Source organism: Moschus berezovskii, chromosome Y, assembly GCF_049115385.1.
Source record: "Moschus berezovskii isolate FMDL1 chromosome Y, NW_MosBer_1.0, whole genome shotgun sequence".
Taxonomy (NCBI): domain Eukaryota; kingdom Metazoa; phylum Chordata; class Mammalia; order Artiodactyla; family Moschidae; genus Moschus; species Moschus berezovskii.
In genome coordinates this window covers 11,660,885-11,680,422 of record NC_142489.1, presented here as the reverse complement: position 1 = coordinate 11,680,422, position 19,538 = coordinate 11,660,885, and the positions used below count along the sequence as shown (strand labels likewise).

Sequence of the window (19,538 nt, the reverse complement as noted above, 5' to 3'; positions counted from 1 at the left end):
CTCAGCAATTGAACTAGAAATAGAAATAACATTCGAACTTAATTTTAAGAAGCAAAGAATCTAAACAGATTTAAACAACAAATAAAAAGATTTTCAAATATCACTAGTCATGAGGGTAATGAAAACAAAAACTAAGGTGAGAAACCATTTTATACCCATTAGGATGGAAGAATTTAGAAAAGACAGAACAAGTACTGGCAGGATTAAGAAAATGAGTTCTTCCCACATCAACTATCAGAATGTAACATGGTATAATCACTCTAAGTCAATGTATCATCAAAAATATAAAAGCACAGCTAATCCAATTCTGAGGTATATTTCCAAAGAGAATGAAAATATATCTGCAAACAAAGAAGTGGATATGAAAGGTCACAGCAGAGTGATTCATTATAACCTAGGAGGAAAGATAGTAGATGGCCATTAACAAATAATGGAATAGACAAAATGAGCATCGATAAAGTTTAAGTTATAGTCCTAAAAAGGAATGAAATACTAAAGACACATACAACCACGGAGATAAACCTTGAAAACAACTTTTTAAAAAAGTCATTCCAGACTAGACAAACACACAGAATACAAAGTAAATGAACAATTTCTTTGGGCAGGGATCATGGGGTTTGCGAGAGACAATAAATGGTCTCATTTTTGTATGCTAAAAATATTTTAAACATTCTAAAATTCATTGTGGTAAACGATACACAAACTCTGTGAATATATTAAAAATCATTAAACTGTACCCTTCACATGGGTGTTTTACAGTAGATGAATCCTACTTCTTTAATACTATTACCAAAAATAGAATAATAGTGAACCTAAATAAACTTATGTCAATGTTTTCAGATTAAATAAACCTTCATATTTAACTGTTTCTTTCTACTCAAGTACTTCCTAAAAGCCAGCAACAGTTTTACTTACACTTAGGATCAACATATGAGTTTTCAAAGTCTTTGGGTAATCTAAAATTTCCCTTCCAGGCAACAAAACACTCTTTATAACTAACCCCATAGTAATTATACGATATTATAGGTTATAATCTATTACAAGATATATTTGCTTTGTGACACAGAATAATGACACATATTGCTGAAAAGCAATCTATCAGTTATCAGTGTCACACTGCAAAGTACACATGCATTCAAAGATTAATCTGCTAACTAGTTTGACTTTACTGTTTAAGATAACATAGTGGATATTTCATTCTTACACACAATTCTCATTTAGACTTTCTAAAATGGATAGCTTTAATTCAGCTCAAAGATATAATCACAGACAAACTGTACAAGCAAATGATTCTTAGCTTTCACAGCCTAATTCTTCAGTCTTCAGAATCACCATCAACCCTTCAATTATTTCCAGTTACAAACTTAAAAAGGTTTTTTTTCAAAGATCAACACTTTAAATTTTGTTTATTAAAGCATCCCGTTGAATGTCTTTTTAATTAGAAGAAATGTACTTACTAAGAACACTACCTTCACACAAAACAGCTGGCACAAAATAATACCTTTCTCTCATCACATTTCCTACTTAAAATTAGTATAGTTAATAATTTGCCCCAAAATAAGAAAACAAAATTGGCATTCAAATGTGTACAAACCTTCCAGTAGTCAGATTGCAAACTGTAGTATTTCTGATATGCAGATAATGCTGAAAAAGGAAAAATAATTAGTCAAATTACATCCTATTCAAAAATTCATAAGAGAGATATTAATATTTTAATATAAACTGCCCATCAGTCCTGCCTCTCAGCAAAACAGGGACTATTAAACACAGTAAATCTTTAAAGTTTATGCCCTACCAACTTAATTACCTATGGAAATAAATTATAATAGAAAAAATTATCTACAGGAGATTAGGTATATAAACAATCATCAAATGAGATCCTTGCACTTCAATGTAAATATCTACTTTTTGAAGCTCCACCTCTTTAAAAAAATTATTTACATATTCATTTATTTATTGTGTGCTGGCTCTTCATTTCTATGTGGGTTTTTACCTAGTTTCAAAAGCAGGGTCCTCTCGAGTTGCTATGTGTGGGTTTCTCATTCCAGTGGCTTCTCTTGCTGTGGAGTAGGGGTTATAGAGCTCATGGGCTTCATTAGGTGCAGTTCCCAGGCTGCAGTGCACAGGGTCAATAGTTGTGGCACATGTACTTAATTGCCCCAAGGCATGTGAGATCAGTCCAGATCAGCGACTAAACCTGTGTGTCTTGCACTGGCAGGGTATTCTTTATCACTGAGTCACCAAGGAAGCCCAAACAAATGTAAAATCTTAAAAATTTAATTTACTTCATCTCCTTCATCAATCAAGTCTCATAGAAAGTTTCTAAGACTGTTTTTACGTAATGAATTTTCTCAAAATGCATCACTTTCCAGAAGAATAAAACCACAGGTCTAACAAACTCTTGTTTCTGGTGCTTCCCTTCAAAGAATCAACATTATCTTGAGCTACCAGCTTCAATTTCATTCCAAGATGGCTATTCCCATGCTCTCTAGAGCACCTGAAGGCATTAAAAAGCTGGAATGACATAAAAAAGGCTCTTGTATGCCTAAAAAAAAGGGCTTATATAAGGTAAAAAAGTCAATATGAAGTCACATAAGCATATTAAGAGTTAGTGGGGATAATTGTTTAGAATAAAATACAGTTAGGAATGAAAACCGCCTTAAACTCCAAGTAAAATGAGAATACTGAAGTAACAAAAGGAAAAACAGATTTTATATGAATACTGTACCACTGAGAATTTCCATATTTTGGATAAACATTTTTATGAATTTCAGGTATCTTCCCTCCAGTCTCATAAACATTATTGAGTACCCTCATGAAAATAACTACATAGAATTAAGGGGAAAAAAATTTAATGAGGGAAACTTGCTTTTTCAAATGCTATCATCAAGTTACAATAATTGGAATTTCAAAATAACCAAATGTATGTTTAAAAGACACTAGTATTTATGACAATCATCTCACACACTACACTCCCATTTTAAGTCTAAGAACAAAATGACTTGAAATATTTGTTTTTAAAACAAGACTTTAGAAGACTAAAGCTAACAAAGGGTACGAGAGCAGTCATTCACTGAGAAAAATTACGCTAGAAACAAAGGTCAGGCTACAAAAGTTCATAGTAGTATTCTTGAAATTTAAAACATCCTTGGGCAGCCCAGACAGAGGAACAGCCCCACAACATTGTGCCGCACAGCACTATGAGAGTTACAGGGGCCCAATCAGATTCCCATAATGTTTGTCTGAGAAAAATCTCCACAAGCTTCTGAGAAAATAATGGAAAAAAGAACAATTTTTTAAAAGTTTTTTCTTTGTATTGGGGTATGGCTGATTTACAAAAATGATGTGTTCCTTTCAGATGAACAGTGAAGGGACTCACCATCATACAGAGGTTTCCATTCTTCCCTCATCTCTCCTTTCATTCAGGCTGCATATGCCACTTAGCAGAGTTCCCTGTGCTGTGCAGCAGGTCCTTGTTGGTTCTCCATGTTAAATACAGCACTGTGTCCATGTCCATCCCAAACTCCGTAACTATCCCTTCCCTCATCCTTCCCCCAGTAACCAGAATGTTATTAGAGAGCATTGAGCAGAGTTCCCTGAGGTGTCGAGCAGGTCCTTGTTGGTTCTCCCAATACAGCACTGTGTTCATGTGCATCCCAAACTACCTAACTATCCCTTCCCTCATCCTTCCCACCGGGAACCATCAGGTTATTACAGAGTATTGAGCAGTTTTCCTGTGCTGGACAGCAGGTGCTTGTTGGTTCTCCATGTTAAATACAGCAGTGTGTCCATATCCATCCCAGACTCCCTGAATATCCATTCCCCCATCCTTCCCCCTGGTAACGATAAGGTTATTACAGTATTGAGCAGAGTTCACTGCGCAGAGTTAATTCTCTGTGCTATATCATAGGTCCTTGCTGATTATGAAAAAGGAACAATATTTAAATAGCCAAGAGCATTCTGTTGTTCTTAACAACTGAGAAGTTTAAAGTAGATATTCAACTCCAGCCCACTCCAAACATCCTATCTATTCTACAGAGTAAAAAACAACCAAGAAAATTTTTATGTAGTTCACTTTCCAAAAGCACAGACTAAATAAAAAGACTGAGACTGAGAACACTTTCCTCTATGCCAACATTCTGTGCACCATCAATTAAGGCTTATTTACAGAGCTTCTTTATACATGGATTAGCAAGTTCAGACATCAAGAAAATATTAGAAGTCACACAAAACTCAGATGAAAGAGGAAGAGAAGGAAGGAGAGGAAGGAGGAGCAGATAAAGAGGCACAGCAAACATCAGAACCAGATGTGACAATGATGCTGAAATGACCAGATCAGGGAATTTAAAGCAACTACAACTAATATGTGAAGAATATCTAAAATATATATATAAAGTGGACAGTGTACTAAAATGTTGAAACAATGTAAGTAGAGAACAGGAAGGACAACACTTTCAAGCAGAAATGTTAAAGACCAGAAACAGTGTAAAAAAGATTATGAGATTAGCAGGTGGTTGTATACTGCTAAAGAAAGAATATCTGACATAGAGGACTTATCAAAAACAAAAAACAGGGAACACTGGGGAGAAAAAAAGAAAAAAATACAAAGGGCTGTGGGAAATACCTTAGAAAAGGTGTAACTGTATTACTAACAAAAGATAAAGAAATATGATACTATCAAATGATAGAGCACAGGAATTATTTGAAACAATGAATGAGAATTTCCCCCAAATTAATATAAGGCAATAGGCCATATATCCAGGAAGCATAAAGACTATCAAGCATGTAAAATGTCCACAGCAAAAAACTACAGTGAGGTGTATTAGTTTCAAACTGCAGAAAATGAAAGCTAAGATAAAAAACCATGGATAAGAAGGCTGATGTACCTTTTGTTCTGATCTTTTACTGTAACAAAAGTATCTGTATTGACTGATGTCTTGAGAGGAGAAACAGTAGCAACAGGAATGATGACCACAGAAACACTTTGGAAAAGGTAATTCAAACCTATCTTCAGTCATCAAAGACAATTACTGATACATACAAAGAAAAGGGAAAAGTCAAGAAAACAAGATGCTTCAGAAACTGTTGATAAGGTTTTTTATGATATTAGAGAGATTTATGACAGAGAAACCTAACTCTAATACTGAAAGGATCCTTGAAATCATAGTGCTCTCATAACTGATATCACAACCCCTTTTAACGCAATTTTAATCTTTCACGATTACATCTCAATTGATGGCTGATGAGTACTGACTGAGGTCCAGGTCGGCCTTGCTCTCCTGTTGACTCAGATGGTAAAGAACCCACCTGCCCAAAAGAGACACTGATGTACAGAACAGTCTTTTGGACTCTGTGGGAGAAGGCGAGCATGGGATGATTTCAGAGAATAGCACTGAAACATGTATTATCATATGCGAAACAGATGACCAGGGCAAGTTCAATGCATGATACACGATGCTCGGGGCTGGTGCACTGGGATGACCCAGAGGGATGATATGGGAAGGGAGGTGGGAGAGGGGTTCAACATGGGGAACACATGTATACCTGGGGCGGATTCATGTCAATGTATTGCAAAAACCACCACACTGTATTAGCCTCCAATTAAAATTAATTAAAAGAAAAAAGAACCCACCTGCCATGCAGGAGAAGCAGGTTCAGTCCCTAAGTTGGGAAGATCCCCTGGAGGAGGACAAGGCAGCCCTCTCCAGTATTCTTGCCTGGAGAATTCCATGGACAGAGGAGATTGGTGGGCTACACTTCATGGGATCACAAAGAATTGGACATGACTGAGCAACTAACACTTTACATTTCCTTTTTTCAAGTATGCAGTAAGACAAATTAAATTTTTAATCTTTTTTCTTTGGGGGGATGTCACAGGAATAGACTGAATTTAAGTCTAACTACACGTTAGTTATAATGTTCATAAAATAAAGAAGGTACTAGGCACTTCTTGCTTTTATTCAAAACGAACATCCCTTTTTTACTTTGTACATTCTGTAAGCGAAACTTTTTAGTATGTGTGCATATCCCTTTAGTATCTACAATATGTTTGGATTAGGAAATCCTTCTATCTGTTCTCCTACAAGTTTGTGAATTTTGGAGAAAATTACACAGGAATGTTTTGTGTTGTCAATTCCTACAATGCATTTGGTAAACATGAATTTCTACAATTGTTTCAGTATTTATAACTGACCATTTCCTACAGAAAAGTATGAAAACTTGGCATTTGTTTTACCACAAAGTGGTGTGACAGTAGTCTTTGCTTCCAGGAATTAGTATGGGAGCTCTGGGGTTCACAGCCTGGCAGAACTGTCATGCTTATCCTGACAAATTTATTTAAGTTAATTTATCCAGTATTTTCCAGATTATATCAGATTACATGGGGTTGGCCAAAAAAGATCCTCTAGTTAAGTAAAAATAAAAAATCCATTTCTCATGTTCACAAAGAACTTTATAGAACAATGTATTCACTGTTTCGTTCCACTATCTTCAATCTTTCAGGCATCTTCATAATTCCATCTTTCCAAAACTTTTTATCTTCTTGATCAAGGGACTGTTTCAGGAGCCTGTTACATACCAAAGGGAATTCAAATTTTCTTCATTAAGAGAAATTTGTAAAAACCGAAATAAGTGGAAATCTTAAGGTACAATGTCTGATGAACATGGTGGAAGAATCAGAACTTTCCAGGTAAGCTGTGTTTCTATCTGGTCATACAATAAGCATGTAGTCTTCCTGCTATTCTGATGGAAGATTATACATTCTGTTGACTAATTCTGGATGTTTTTCATCAAGTGCTGCTTTCAGTTGATCTGACTGGGAACACCACTTGTTAGAATTAATCATTTGATCTTCTAGAACAGGTTCATAATAAAGGACTCCCTTTCAATTTTATCATACACACAACATCATCTTCTCTACCTGAAGACCAACCTTTGCTGCGACTGATTATGGTTCATGTTTTTGTGACATTTCAGTACAATGAAAATACAGTCAATAGGGTTTTTTCACTTAACTTACGTAGAACCCAAACATCAAAGCAATTCACATAACCAAGCCTGTGTCAATGATTTTCAACAGTTGATTCTGATACACTGAGTATGCTGGCTATCTTCTGTAGGGTATAATGCTGATTGTTCACAATGAATGTCTTGGATTTGACCACTAGCAACTTCTACTGGTCTACCCAAATGTGGAGAATGGTCCAATAAGAAATCTCCAGTAAGAAACATCAAAAACCACTTTTCAGAAGTTTGATTATTAATAGCATCTTCCCCACACATTGCATGAATCTTTTTTGTTTTAGTTGCACCTTCTTCTTTCCTAAAATTATAAAGCGTTGAAAGCGTTACTTTTTTCCTTCCATCATCAATAAAATGGCTACACAAAAACTCACCAATTTTTGTGTATTTTTTTCAATGCACACTGAAATGACAGCTGTCCAGTACAATCCAATAAAATGGTTTCTAATGAAGTTAAAGACAGTAAGTGCAGATAGATCTATTTCCATGGAAAACACCAAACAAACCTTTGTTTAACCAAATACATAGTCAATGATTCATAGACTATGAATACATAATGATCAGTTTTATCTATGATTAAACTGATCTTAACAAAATTCCTAGCAGTGAAACTTTGAAACGCATGTAATCAGATTTATAGTAAAATTTTTCAGTTAGCATTATTAGTAATACTTCAGTTTTTCTGTTTGTTTATTGTCAGGAAGCATTTAACAGGAGGCTTCTTGTCTGTGCTGTTTTGGATCTGTCAGGAATCCTCTGTTCCTTATTAATTCCTGAATATTCAGGAATTAAGAAGAGAGGCAAGCCTCTCCCAGGGCTGAGGAATCTAGGCATTTCCTTCATTAGTTTTTCAATACAGTGATAAGTACCCTCTTCCTTCTTATGAACCATAGGGTAAAAGTGATTGTTTACAACTCTCTCTCTCTCTTTAATTTGGATCGCCAACGTTTTGTAAGTCTGGAATTTCAATCTTTATCTTTGCTGAGAATAACTACCTTGTAAGACAGTATTGGGAAATGGATGGAAAAACAGTGGAAACAGTGTCAGACTTTGTTTTTTTGGGCTCCAAAATCACTGCAGATGCTGATTGCAGCCATGAAATTAAAAGACGCTTGCTCCTTGGAAGGAAAGTTATGACCAACCTTGATAGTATATTAAAAAGCAGAGACATTACTTTGCCGACCAAGGTCCGTCTAGTCAAGGCAATGGTTTTTCCCGTGGTCATGTATGGATGTGAGAGTTGGACTGTGAAGAAAGCTGATCGCCGAAGAATCGATGCTTTTGAACTGTGGTGTTGGAAAAGACTCTTGAGAGTCCCTTATACTGCAAGGAGATCCAACCAGTCCATTCTAAAGGAGATCAATCCTGGATGTTCATTGGAGGGACTGATGCTAAAGCTGAAACTCCAATACTTTGGCCACCTCATGAGACGAGTTGACTCACTGGAAAAGACTCTGATGCTGGGAAAGGTTGGGGGCGGGAGGAGAAGGGGACGACGGAGAATGAGATGGCTGGATGGCATCACCGACTCTGTGGACATGAGTTTGAGTGTACTCCGGGAGTTGGTGATGGACAGGGAGGCCTGGCGTGCTGTGATTCATGGGGTCGCGGAGAGTCGGACACGACTGAGCGAATGAACTGAACTGAACTGAACTGAAGACAGTATATATGCCCACACCATGTTGAATAAAACACCTTTGCTCCATCAGAACTTTGATCCCTGTGTCTTGCTTTCTCTCTATCTGGCTAATAATTTGGGGCATAGAGACCCGTCATGCTCATTCTCCCGCACAGGTTTCTAAGACCCTCTGGTGAAGGCACACTGTGCCTTCACCCCCTAAAGGGGGCACCAGGTGCCTTCGTGAGCAACAAAAGCCCTGTGTCAAAGGGCTTTATTGGTTTTCTGTCTAAACCAAGGAGTATCAGCCTCTTGGACAGCAAGGAGATCCAACCAGTCCATCCTAAAGGAAATCAACTGTGACTATTTATAGAAAGGACTAAGGCTGAAGCTAAAGCTTCAATACTCTGGCCACATGATGCGAAGAGTTGACTCACTGGAAAAGACCCTGGTCCTGGGGAAGATTAAGGGAAGAAGGAAAATGGAACGACAGAGGATGAGATGGTTGAATGACATCAGTGACCCAGCAGACACGAGTTTGAGGAAACTCAGGAAGATAGTGTAGAACAGGGAATTCTGGTGTGCTGTAGTTGATGGGGTTGCAAAGAGTTGGATACAACTTGGGAACTGAACAACAACATAATAGAAACCTAACAGTTTAATTTCTATTTTCTTGAACATTTATTTCATAGCTGCTTAAGAAGATTTAAAAAATCATTGCACCTTGATCAGAAAATAAATGTATCTTTTTTAAAAACTATACGAAGAACTCTTAAAACCCAGTCATAGCAAAAACATCACTAAAATGGACCACAGAGTTTAACAATTCACCAAAGAGAATATACTGATGACAAATAATCATATGAAAAGATGGATCACGTAACATGTCATCAGTTCAGTTCAGTCGCTCAGTTGTGTCCGACTCTTTGCGACCCCATGAATCACAGCACTCAAGGCCTTCCTGTCCACCACCAGCTCCCGGAGTTCACTCAAACTCATGTCTATCAAGTCAGTGAGGCCATCCAGCCATCTCATTCTCTGTCGTCCCCTTCTCCTCCCGCCCCCAATCGCTCCCAGCATCAGAGTCTTTTCCAGGGAGTCAACTCTTCACATGAGGTGGCCAAAGGATTGGAGTTTCAGCTTTAGCATCAGTCCTTCCAATGAACATCCACGACTGATCTCCTTTAGAATGGACTGGTTGGATCTCCTTGCAGTCTAAGAGACTCCCAAGAGTCTTCTCCAGCACCACAGTTCAAAAGCATCAATTCTTCAGCTCTCAGCTTTCTTAACACTCCAACTCTCACATCCATACATGACTAAGGGAAAAACCATAGCCTTGACTAGATGGACCTTGGTTGGCAAGGTAATGTCTCTGCTTTTTAATATACTATCTAAGTTGATCATAACTTTCCTTCCAAGGAGTAAGCATCTTATAATTTCATGGCTGCAATTAGCATCCGCAGTGATTTTGGAGCCCAAGAAAATAAAGTCTGACACTGTTTCCACTGGTTCCCCATCTATTTCCCATGAAGTGATGGGACCAGATGCCATGATCTTTGTTTTCTCAATGTTGAGCTTCAAACGAACTTTTTCACTCTCCTCTTTCACTTTCATCAAGAGGCTTTTCAGTTCCTCTACACTTTCTGCCATAAGGGTGGTGTCATCTGCATATCTGAGGTTATTGATGTTTCTCCTGGTAACATGTCACAGGAAAGACAAATTAAAGCTATATACTTATTATAAAAATCAAAATCAAAAACACTGACAATACCAAATACTAATGAGGATGTAGAACAACAGGACTCATTCCTAGAGAATGTAACATGCTAAAACCAAAGAAAACAGTTCACTAGTTTCTTACCTAATTTATATATACTCTTATCATATGATCCAGCAACCACACTTTTTACACTAAGGGGTTAAAAAGTTTATGTCACCTTAAAAACCAGCCTACGTTCTGATTTAAAATTTTAGATATCTCCCTTCATGAGAGAAAATGCTGACAATCTTTCTTTCCCCAAGTCAACAATATGTTGCAAAGCTTTATTACAATCAAGTGGAAATGACAGCTCAGGCTAATGTGCTCTACAAGCTCACATTCATAGCATATGGAAGAAAAAACAGAAGAGAAAAACACCGGCCTCCAACTGCTCTTAGCTACATCATACTCAGAGGGAGACCACGTCAGAAGAGGTGAGGTACCTAACACCTGCTGGTAAATCAGAGATCACTCCAAGAGAAGAAGGCCACAATCCCACACTCCAGCCCTGGAAAACTGATGTGGAGGTTCTCAGTTATAGTCCCTAAGTAACTGGTTCTATTCAGAAAAACACATTAGAGAATTGAAGATTAATACTATTGTTGAAAACAATGGAGACTATAAAAATTAGGTAATTAACAGGATGGAGGTTGGTAGTTCTCAGACAGCAAATATCTAACCTATAAACTGACCATAAATTTAATTCAGAGAACTAGGAACAGATAAACACATGAAATAACATCCAAAAGTATAAACAATCCTGAAAGATCACCAAAAAAAAAGAAAAAAAAACCCTGCATGTCCAAAGAGCACAGTGTGGGAATAAAATAGAAATTAATCTAATCAGACAAGAACCATTTAAGACAAGGTCATAATTAAAAACCAAAACATACAACCATAAACCAACAAACAATGTTAGTATTTGAATGCCAAGAAATACAGGCAGACATGCTATAAATGTAATAAAAATATTAGTAAAACAAACACTTAAGGGAACACTGTTAAAACCAGAAGACTTCATTAGGAAAGAATACAACCTCTGAGAAACAATGAGATTGCACACAACAAGAAATATAACAGTATTGAAACATTCCATTAATAAATAAAAACAAGCAAACAACAAGCTGTATGGTTGGGGAGAGTTACAGAAAGGCAATACCAATCATGGTTGGTATAAAATATATCTAACGTGTACAGATTTCCATGGGAAACTGTCTCCCATAAAATGGAAGACAAAACAAAGCGAAAATCCAAAACCAAAAAATGGAAACTGTCATGGAGAGATACTGGAGTGACAAACGAAGGATTTCAAAACAGATAATATCCAAAATAAGAAGGAAATAATCATTTCAAAGGGAAAATAATTAAGAACACAATGTCTGATCATTAATTTTGCGAGGGAAGAACTTTGAAAAGAGAAAATTTTAGTATCAAAAAACAACATGAGGGAGGAATGCACTGCAACAGCAGATCTGAACTGACAAAAGTAAAAAAGGCATAATAAGAAACGATGTCATCAAAATGACAAAGAAAAGAAAGAAAAATAATTAGAACATAAAAGAAATGTGGCATACTATTAGGTACTCAAGTATGCATGCCCAACTGCAGGAGGGTTCCCATCTCATCATCCCAAGTGGCTGTATCAAGACTTACTGGAGACCCAGCTCCAGCTCCCGTGTCTGCTGAGAGAGCAGGTGGACGTACCAGATGAGCACTCAGAGGGATCCCCAGCTTTGGGGAGGCAGCTCTGGTAGCCCAGATCTACACCCTCTCCCTAGGAGAAACCCCTCCTGAAATGTTCTCCAAGTCTGTGCATGAGGGCTGATCAAGCCAGTCCCCTACTGGACCGGGATCATGCACCGGCACACATATGGCCTTGGATATGTATGCAGAGCTGGCATGCCTGGATGTCCATCTGATTCTAAAGTCAACAGTGTCCTAAGCAGGAGGCTCCTTTTGTAGATAGCTTTGTGGGTTCAGGGGCTTTGCAGGTGGTTCAAGTAGTAAAGAATCTGCCTGCCAATGCAGGAGAGGTAAGAGATAAGAGCTCAATCCCTCCATTGGAAAGATCCTCTGGAGAAGGAACTGTCAATCCACTCTGGTATTCTTGCCTGGAGAATACCATGAGGAGAATACAGAGGAGCTGGGTGGGATACATTCCATGGGTCACAGAAAGTGAGACATGACTAAGGTGTCTCAATAGCAGCAGATTGCATATACATAGAATATAAGAAGAAAAGAACAGACAAAGCCATAGAACCCTGAGGAATAATAGATTTAGAGCACAAGAAGGCAGCAACATGGGAAGGCCAGTAGGCAGGGAGGAACACAGACACACAGACACACACACACCCACTCATGAAGTAGCTCAGTCACGTTCAACCCTTTGTGGACCTAAACAGTCCATGGACTATTAGCCCTCCAGGCTCCTCTGTCACTGGGATTTCCCAGGAAACAATACTGCAGCAGGTTGCTATTTCCTTCTCCAGGGGATCTTCCAATGCAGGGACAGAATTAGGATCTCCTTCATAGAAGTTGGATTTTTTACCACTTGCACCACTTGATAAGCACTCCCAAAGTACATTCTCCCCTAAACAAAGGACTAAGATAAAAAGTTAAAAAGCAAGACTGAAAACATTAAAAACTGCTGAACTTCAGTGAAACTCCAAAGAAGAAATGTTACCTTAAATAACCCTTACAGAAACAGTGTAGGCAAGTACAGACTTCCTCAGACAGGATGGATGAATCCCAAGTTGGAATCAAGACTGCAGGAGAAATATCAGTAACTTCACCTATGCAGACAATATACTAGTCTAACGTCAGAAAGCAAAGAAAAGCAAAACAGCCTCCTAATGAGGGTGAAAGAATTGTGTGAAAAAGCTGGCTTCAACCTCAACATTAAAAAAACTTCATGATAAGTACAAGGGGAAAAAGTGTAATAAGCAAGATATATTTTCTTGGGATAGAAAATCATGGAAGATAGTGATAGCAGCCAAGAAACTAAGAGATGCTTGCTCCCTGGAATAATAGGTATGACAAATTTAGACAGCATATTAAACAGCAGAGACATCACCCTGGCAACTGAGGTCCGACTAGTCAAAGCTATGGTTTTTCCAGTAGTCATGTACAGATGTGACAACTGGACCACAAAGACTGAGAGCTGAAAAATTGATGCCTTTGAATTGTGGTGCTGGAGAGGACTCTGTAGTGTCCCTTGCAGAGCAAAGGGATCAAATTAGTCCATCCTAAAGGAAATCAACCCAGAATATTCACTGTGGGGACTGATGTTCAAACTGAAGCACCAATATACTTTGGTCTCCTGATATGCAGAACTGACTTGTTGGGAAAAATTCTGACGCTGGGAAAGACTGAGGGCAGGAGAAGCGGGCAGCAGAGGATGAGATGGTTATATAGCATCACCTATCTAACCATTAATGGTCATGAATTTGAACGAACTCCGGGAGATACTGAAGGACAGGGAAGCCTGGTGTGCTGCAGTCCATGGGGTCAAAAAGAGTCGGCGGACACTATTAGCAACAGCACAACAAGAAAATGTAAAGTCTAAAACTGATAAACACAATTACCAAAGTAAAGAACTCAGCTGATGTCTTCAAAGATACAATACAAGTATAATTAAGAATCACTCAACTAATGCACAAAACATGAGAAACTGTCGAATCAAAAGAAAAAAGGAAAAAAAAAAAGACATAAAAATGTAAAAAACCCTTAAGGACTTACAGTAAGTAACAAGAAAATAAAATTTGTGTTCTGCAACCTGAATGGAGATACAACTGAAACAAACACAGAAATGTTTGAAACTTCTACGAATTTGTCAACAGACATCTACAAATTAAAGGAAGTGAGTAAACCAAACGAGATACACCAAAAAACAAAAATGAAACATTACTCTCAAGTCTCATCATAAAACACACAAAAAACGATGATCTTCAAACATGCCAGAGAAAAAGTACATCTACTAAATTGGAAAAGCAATTCAAGGGGCTTCCCTGGTGGTCCAGTGGTTAAGATTCCTTGTTTCCACAGCAAAGGTAGGAGGTTTCATCCCTGGTTGGAGAACTAAGATCCTACATGGTGCACAACACAGCCAAAAAAAAAAAAAAATTCAAATAAATGATTTCCCATGAAAAAAGAAAACAAATGATTTCCCACTTTAAATTATAGACAGAACAGGTATAAAACACTTTACATGTTGAAAGAAAAGAACTGCTAACCTAGAATGGTAAAGAGCATAACCAAATAACACGATGCTATAAGGATGACCAACAAGGACGTGCTGTATAGCAAGATGGAATTCTGCTCAATGTCATGTGGCAGCCTGGATAGGAGGGGAGTTTCAGGGAGAATGGATACATGTGTATGTAAGGCTGAGTCCCTTCACTGCCCACCTGAAACTACCACAACATTGTTAACGGGCATACTAAAATACAAAATATAAAGAACAAAAGAAAAAAATGTACTAAGAACTGAAAAAGATATTTCGGTAAATATAAAGAAAAGGACTATATCCACGAGAAGATGTTTACATTCAGTCATCAAAGAAATCCAAAATTAAAACGATGAGATACCACTTCACATCTAGTAAGATGGCTATGGGAGCAGGGTGGAGAGAGAGAGTTGGTGAAGGCATGCAAAAATGTTAACCTTAACCTACTGCTGGTAAGATAGTATAATATTGCAACCACTGTAAAAAACAATTTGGTGGCATCACAAAGAAATAAAACACAATCACCAGATGATCCAGCAATTCTACTGCAAGGTATACATCAAACAGGATTAAAATCAGGGATTCAAAGAGACATCTGTACACCAGTGTTCACAATACACTCACAGTAACAAAAAGTAGAAACAAACCAATTATCCACCCATCTGAATAGCTAAACAAAAACTGCTACATGCCTACAATGGAATATTATTAACTCAGAAGGAATAAAGTACCAGTTCATGGGGCAACATGAATGATCCTTGAAAACATACAGCTGAATGAAAGAAGGCAATCATGAACAGTCACTTACAGATTTGTTGTTCAAGTTGGCCAAGTTGTGTCCAACTCTCAGCAACCCCACAGGCCTTTGTCCTCCACCATTGCTAAGAGCTCGTTCAAACTATTATCCATTGAGTCAGTGACGCTATGTAACCATCCCATCCTCTTGGCCTGCTTCTCCTTTGACCTTTAATCATTTCCAGCAAGCAGTTCATTTCCAATATACTGACGCTTCATATCAGGTGAACAAAGTATTGGAGCTTCAGCTTCAGCACTTCCAGTGAATTATCAGAGTTGATTTCCTGATTTAGAATTGACTGGTATGATCTTCTTGCAGTCCATGGGACTCTCAGGACTCTTCTCCAGTAGCATAACTTGAAAGAATCAATTCTTCCATGCTCAGCCTTCTTTACAGTCCAACTCTCACATCTATACATGACCCTGAAAAAACCATAGCTTTGACTATATCAATCTTTTGAGGAAGGTGAGGCTTCTGCTTTAATTTGCTGTCTAGATTAGTCATAGTTTTTCTTCCAAGACACAAAAATAATTTCACAGCTCTAAACAACAGTCCCTTATACTGCAAGGAGATCCAACCAGTCCATTCTAAAAGAGATCAATCCTGGATGTTCATTGGAGGGACTGATGCTAAAGCTGAAACTGGAATACTCTGGCCACCTCATGCAACGAGTTGACTCACTGGAAAAGACTCTGATGCTGGGAAAGGTTGGGGGCGGGAGGAGAAGGGGACGACCGAGAATGAGATGGCTGGATGGCATCACTGACATGAGTTTGAGTGTACTCCGGGAGTTGGTGATGGACAGGGATGCCTGGCGTGCTGTGATTCATGGGGTCGCGAAGAGTTGGACACGACTGAGCGACTGAACTGAACTGAACTGAAACAATATCCACAGTGATTTTGGAATCCAAGAAAGTAACATCTGTCACTACTTTCACGTTTTTCCCTTCTATTTGCTATGAAGTGATGGGACTAGATGTCATGATCTTCGTTTTTTGAATGTTGAGTTTTAGCCAGCTTTTTCACTCTTTTAACCTTCATCAAGAGGCTCTCTAGTTCCCCTTCACTTCCTGCCATTAGCGTGGTATGGTCCACATAGTTAAGTTTGTTGATATTTCTCCTGGCAATCTTGAACCTACTTGTGATTCATCCAGCCAAACATTTCACATGTACTCTGCATTAGTTCAGTTCAGTTTAGCCATTCAGTCGTGTCCAACTCTTTGCAACCCCAAGGACTGCAAGAGGCTAGGCCTCCCTGTCCATTATCAACTCTTGAAGTCTGCTCAAACTCATGTCCATTGAGTCAGTGACACCATCCAGCCATCTCATCCTCTGTCATCTCCTTCTTCTCCTGCCCAAGTCTTGCCGAGCATCAGGCTCTTTCCTAATGAGACATCTCTTTGTATCAGGTTGTCAAAGTATTCGAGCTTCAGCATCAGTCCTTCTGATAAATATTCAGGACTGATTTCCTTTAGGACTGACTGGTTGAGCTCCTTGAAGTCCAAGGGTCTCTCAAGAGTCTTCTCCAACGCTACAGTTCAAAAGCATCAATTATTCTACTGTGCATAGCAGTTGAGAACGACAATATACAGACTTGATATATTTCTTTTCCAATATTCCAACCAGTCTTTTGTTACACATCCAGTTCTGTTGCTTCTTGTCTTCCAAACAAGTTACTCAGGAGGCAGGTAAGCTGATCTGGTATTCCATCTAAGAATTTCCCACAGTTTCTTGGGATTCACACAATTAAAGGATTTAGTCAGTGAAGCAGAAGTTTCTCTGGAACTCCCTTGATTTCTCTTTGATCCAAGGAAAGCTGCAATTTGATCTTTGGTTCTCTACCTTTTTGAAACCCAGCATGTATACTTAGATGTTTTGGTTCACATATTGCTGGACCTTGCTTGAAGGATTTTGAGCCTTACCTGGCTAGCATATGAAATGAGGACAACTGTACTGTAATTTGCATGGCAACCCACTCCTGTATTCCTGCCTGGAGAATGCCATGGACAGAGGAGCCTGGTAGGCTACAGCCCATAGGGCTGCAAAGAGTTCGACATGACTGAAGCTACCCAGCACACACACATGTACTGTAGTTTGAACATTCTTTGGCACTGCCCTTCTTTGGGACCAGAATGAAAACTGACCTTTTAGTGAAGTAAAGGCTTAATTTTGGGGCTTCCCACGTGGCAACACTGGTAAAGAAACCTCCTGCCAATGCAGGAAACATAAGAGATGTGGGTTTGATCCCTGGGTTAGGAAGCCCCCCTGGAAGAAGAAATGGCAACCAACTTCAGTATTCTTACCTGGAAAATCCCATAGAGAAGCCTGGAAGGTATAGTCCACTGGGTTGCAAGGAGGTGGACACAACTGAAGCAACTTAGCTGGCACATGGGTTTAATTAATGAAACGCAGAATATGTCACCCCAAAATATGTCTGTTTGGTATAAGGATTATTTTTACATGATTATTTTTTAGAAACAACACACAAGCCCAAAGAAAAGCTGTGAAAATACTAGAAGCTGAAAGTTACACTTTCAGTAAACACACAGAATCTACTTCTATCTATTATGTGATCTGAGGTTGCAAATGAACACTCCAACTACCACTCTGATACTACATGGATGGAGTGAGGGGAGAGGGGAAAATGCACGGAATTTTCAGGGAAGAATTATAAAGGCTCCTAGAGAAAAAAAGATGGTAAACAGATATCCACAAGAAATCAAAAGTTTAAACATACAGAAATCATATTCTGTATGTCAAATTTCATTTGTGCCAGTTTTACGAAATCTCACAACACAGATTCAAGGAAGATGATGGGCCAAGTGGTCTGAACAGATGAATCCTTGAGGATTCCTAACTTGATTCCAACAGCTCAGTTCGACAAGTATGAGACCCTGAAGCTGGAGCTTCTTTCTTATTTAGTCACTAAGTCATGTTCGACTCTGTGAACTTGTGGAGTCTGGCCTGCCAGGCTTCTCATTCCACTGGAATTTCCAGGGAAGAATACTAGAATACTTCTCCTCCAGGGAACCCAGGGTTCAAACTTGCATTTCTTATGTCTCCTACTCTGGCAGGTGGATTTCTTACACTAGCATCACTCATGATGTAGTCTATATCTGAGAGTTACTCAGTTTGCTCAGTTCCTGTGATGTAACATGAGAAACACATGTTTAAAAACTTCTCTTAATTCTTCTACTCTTATTCTGTCTTTTACTGAGAGATCATAAGTAGGAACTCAGACAGATAGAAGGGAAAATATATTTCCTCCCTACATTTGACAAAAACCATAGCACACAATGAAAATTTGTGGCTAAATCACTGATTAAACAAATTAATTTTATGCTACAAGACCTTCTAGAAATAACACCAAAAAAGATGCCCTTTTCATCACATTGGACTGGAATGCATAAGTAGGAAACAAGAGATACCCGGAGTAACAAGCAAGTTTGGCCTTGGAGTAAAAAATGAAGCAGAGCAGAGGCTAACAGAGTTTTGCCAAGAGAACGCACTGGTCATAGCAAACACCCTCTTCCAACAACATTAGAGAAGACTCTGCACATGGTCAACACCGAAATCAGCCTGATAATATTCTTTGCAGCCAAAGATGGAGAAGCTCTATACAGTGAGCAAAAACAAGACCAGGAGCTGACTGGGGCTAAGATCATGAACTTCTTATTGCCAAACTCAGACTTAAATTGAAGAAAGTAGGGAAAACCACTAAGCCATTCAGGTATGACCTAAATCAAACCCCTTATGACTATACAGTGGAAGGGAGAAATAGACTTAAGGGATTAGATATGACAGAGTACCTGAAGAACTATGGATGGAGGTTCCTGACATTGTACAGCAGGAAGTGTAAAGACCATCCCCAAGAAAAAGAAATGTAAAAGGCAAGACGGTTGTCTGAGGAGGACTTACAAACAGCTGAGAAAAGAAGAGAAGCTAAAGGCAAAGGACAAAAAGAAAGATATACCCATCTGACTGCACAGTTCCAAACAACAGCAAGGAGAGATAAGAAAGCCTTATTCAGTGATCAAAGCAAAGAAACAGAGGAAAGCAATAGAGTGGGAAAGACTGGCGATGTCTCCAAGAAAATCAGAGAAACTAAGGGAACATTTCA

General features: G+C 38.5%; 1 protein-coding gene across 14 annotated transcripts in view; it reads right to left on the bottom strand.

The window, feature by feature from the left end:
* The window catches only part of LOC129557945 (lysine-specific demethylase 6A-like), a 175,667-nt gene that overhangs the window by 128,017 nt on the left and 28,112 nt on the right, over positions 1-19,538 (bottom strand). For 11 of the 14 annotated variants that reach the window (XM_088834370.1, XM_088834368.1, XM_055428604.2 and 8 more), the window contains one exon: positions 1,595-1,644. The exons of the other annotated variants lie outside the window; for them this stretch is intronic. In XM_088834370.1, the coding sequence (XP_088690496.1) occupies positions 1,595-1,644 (50 nt within the window). The remainder of the gene's footprint in view (positions 1-1,594; positions 1,645-19,538) is intronic. 14 annotated transcript variants of the gene reach the window in all.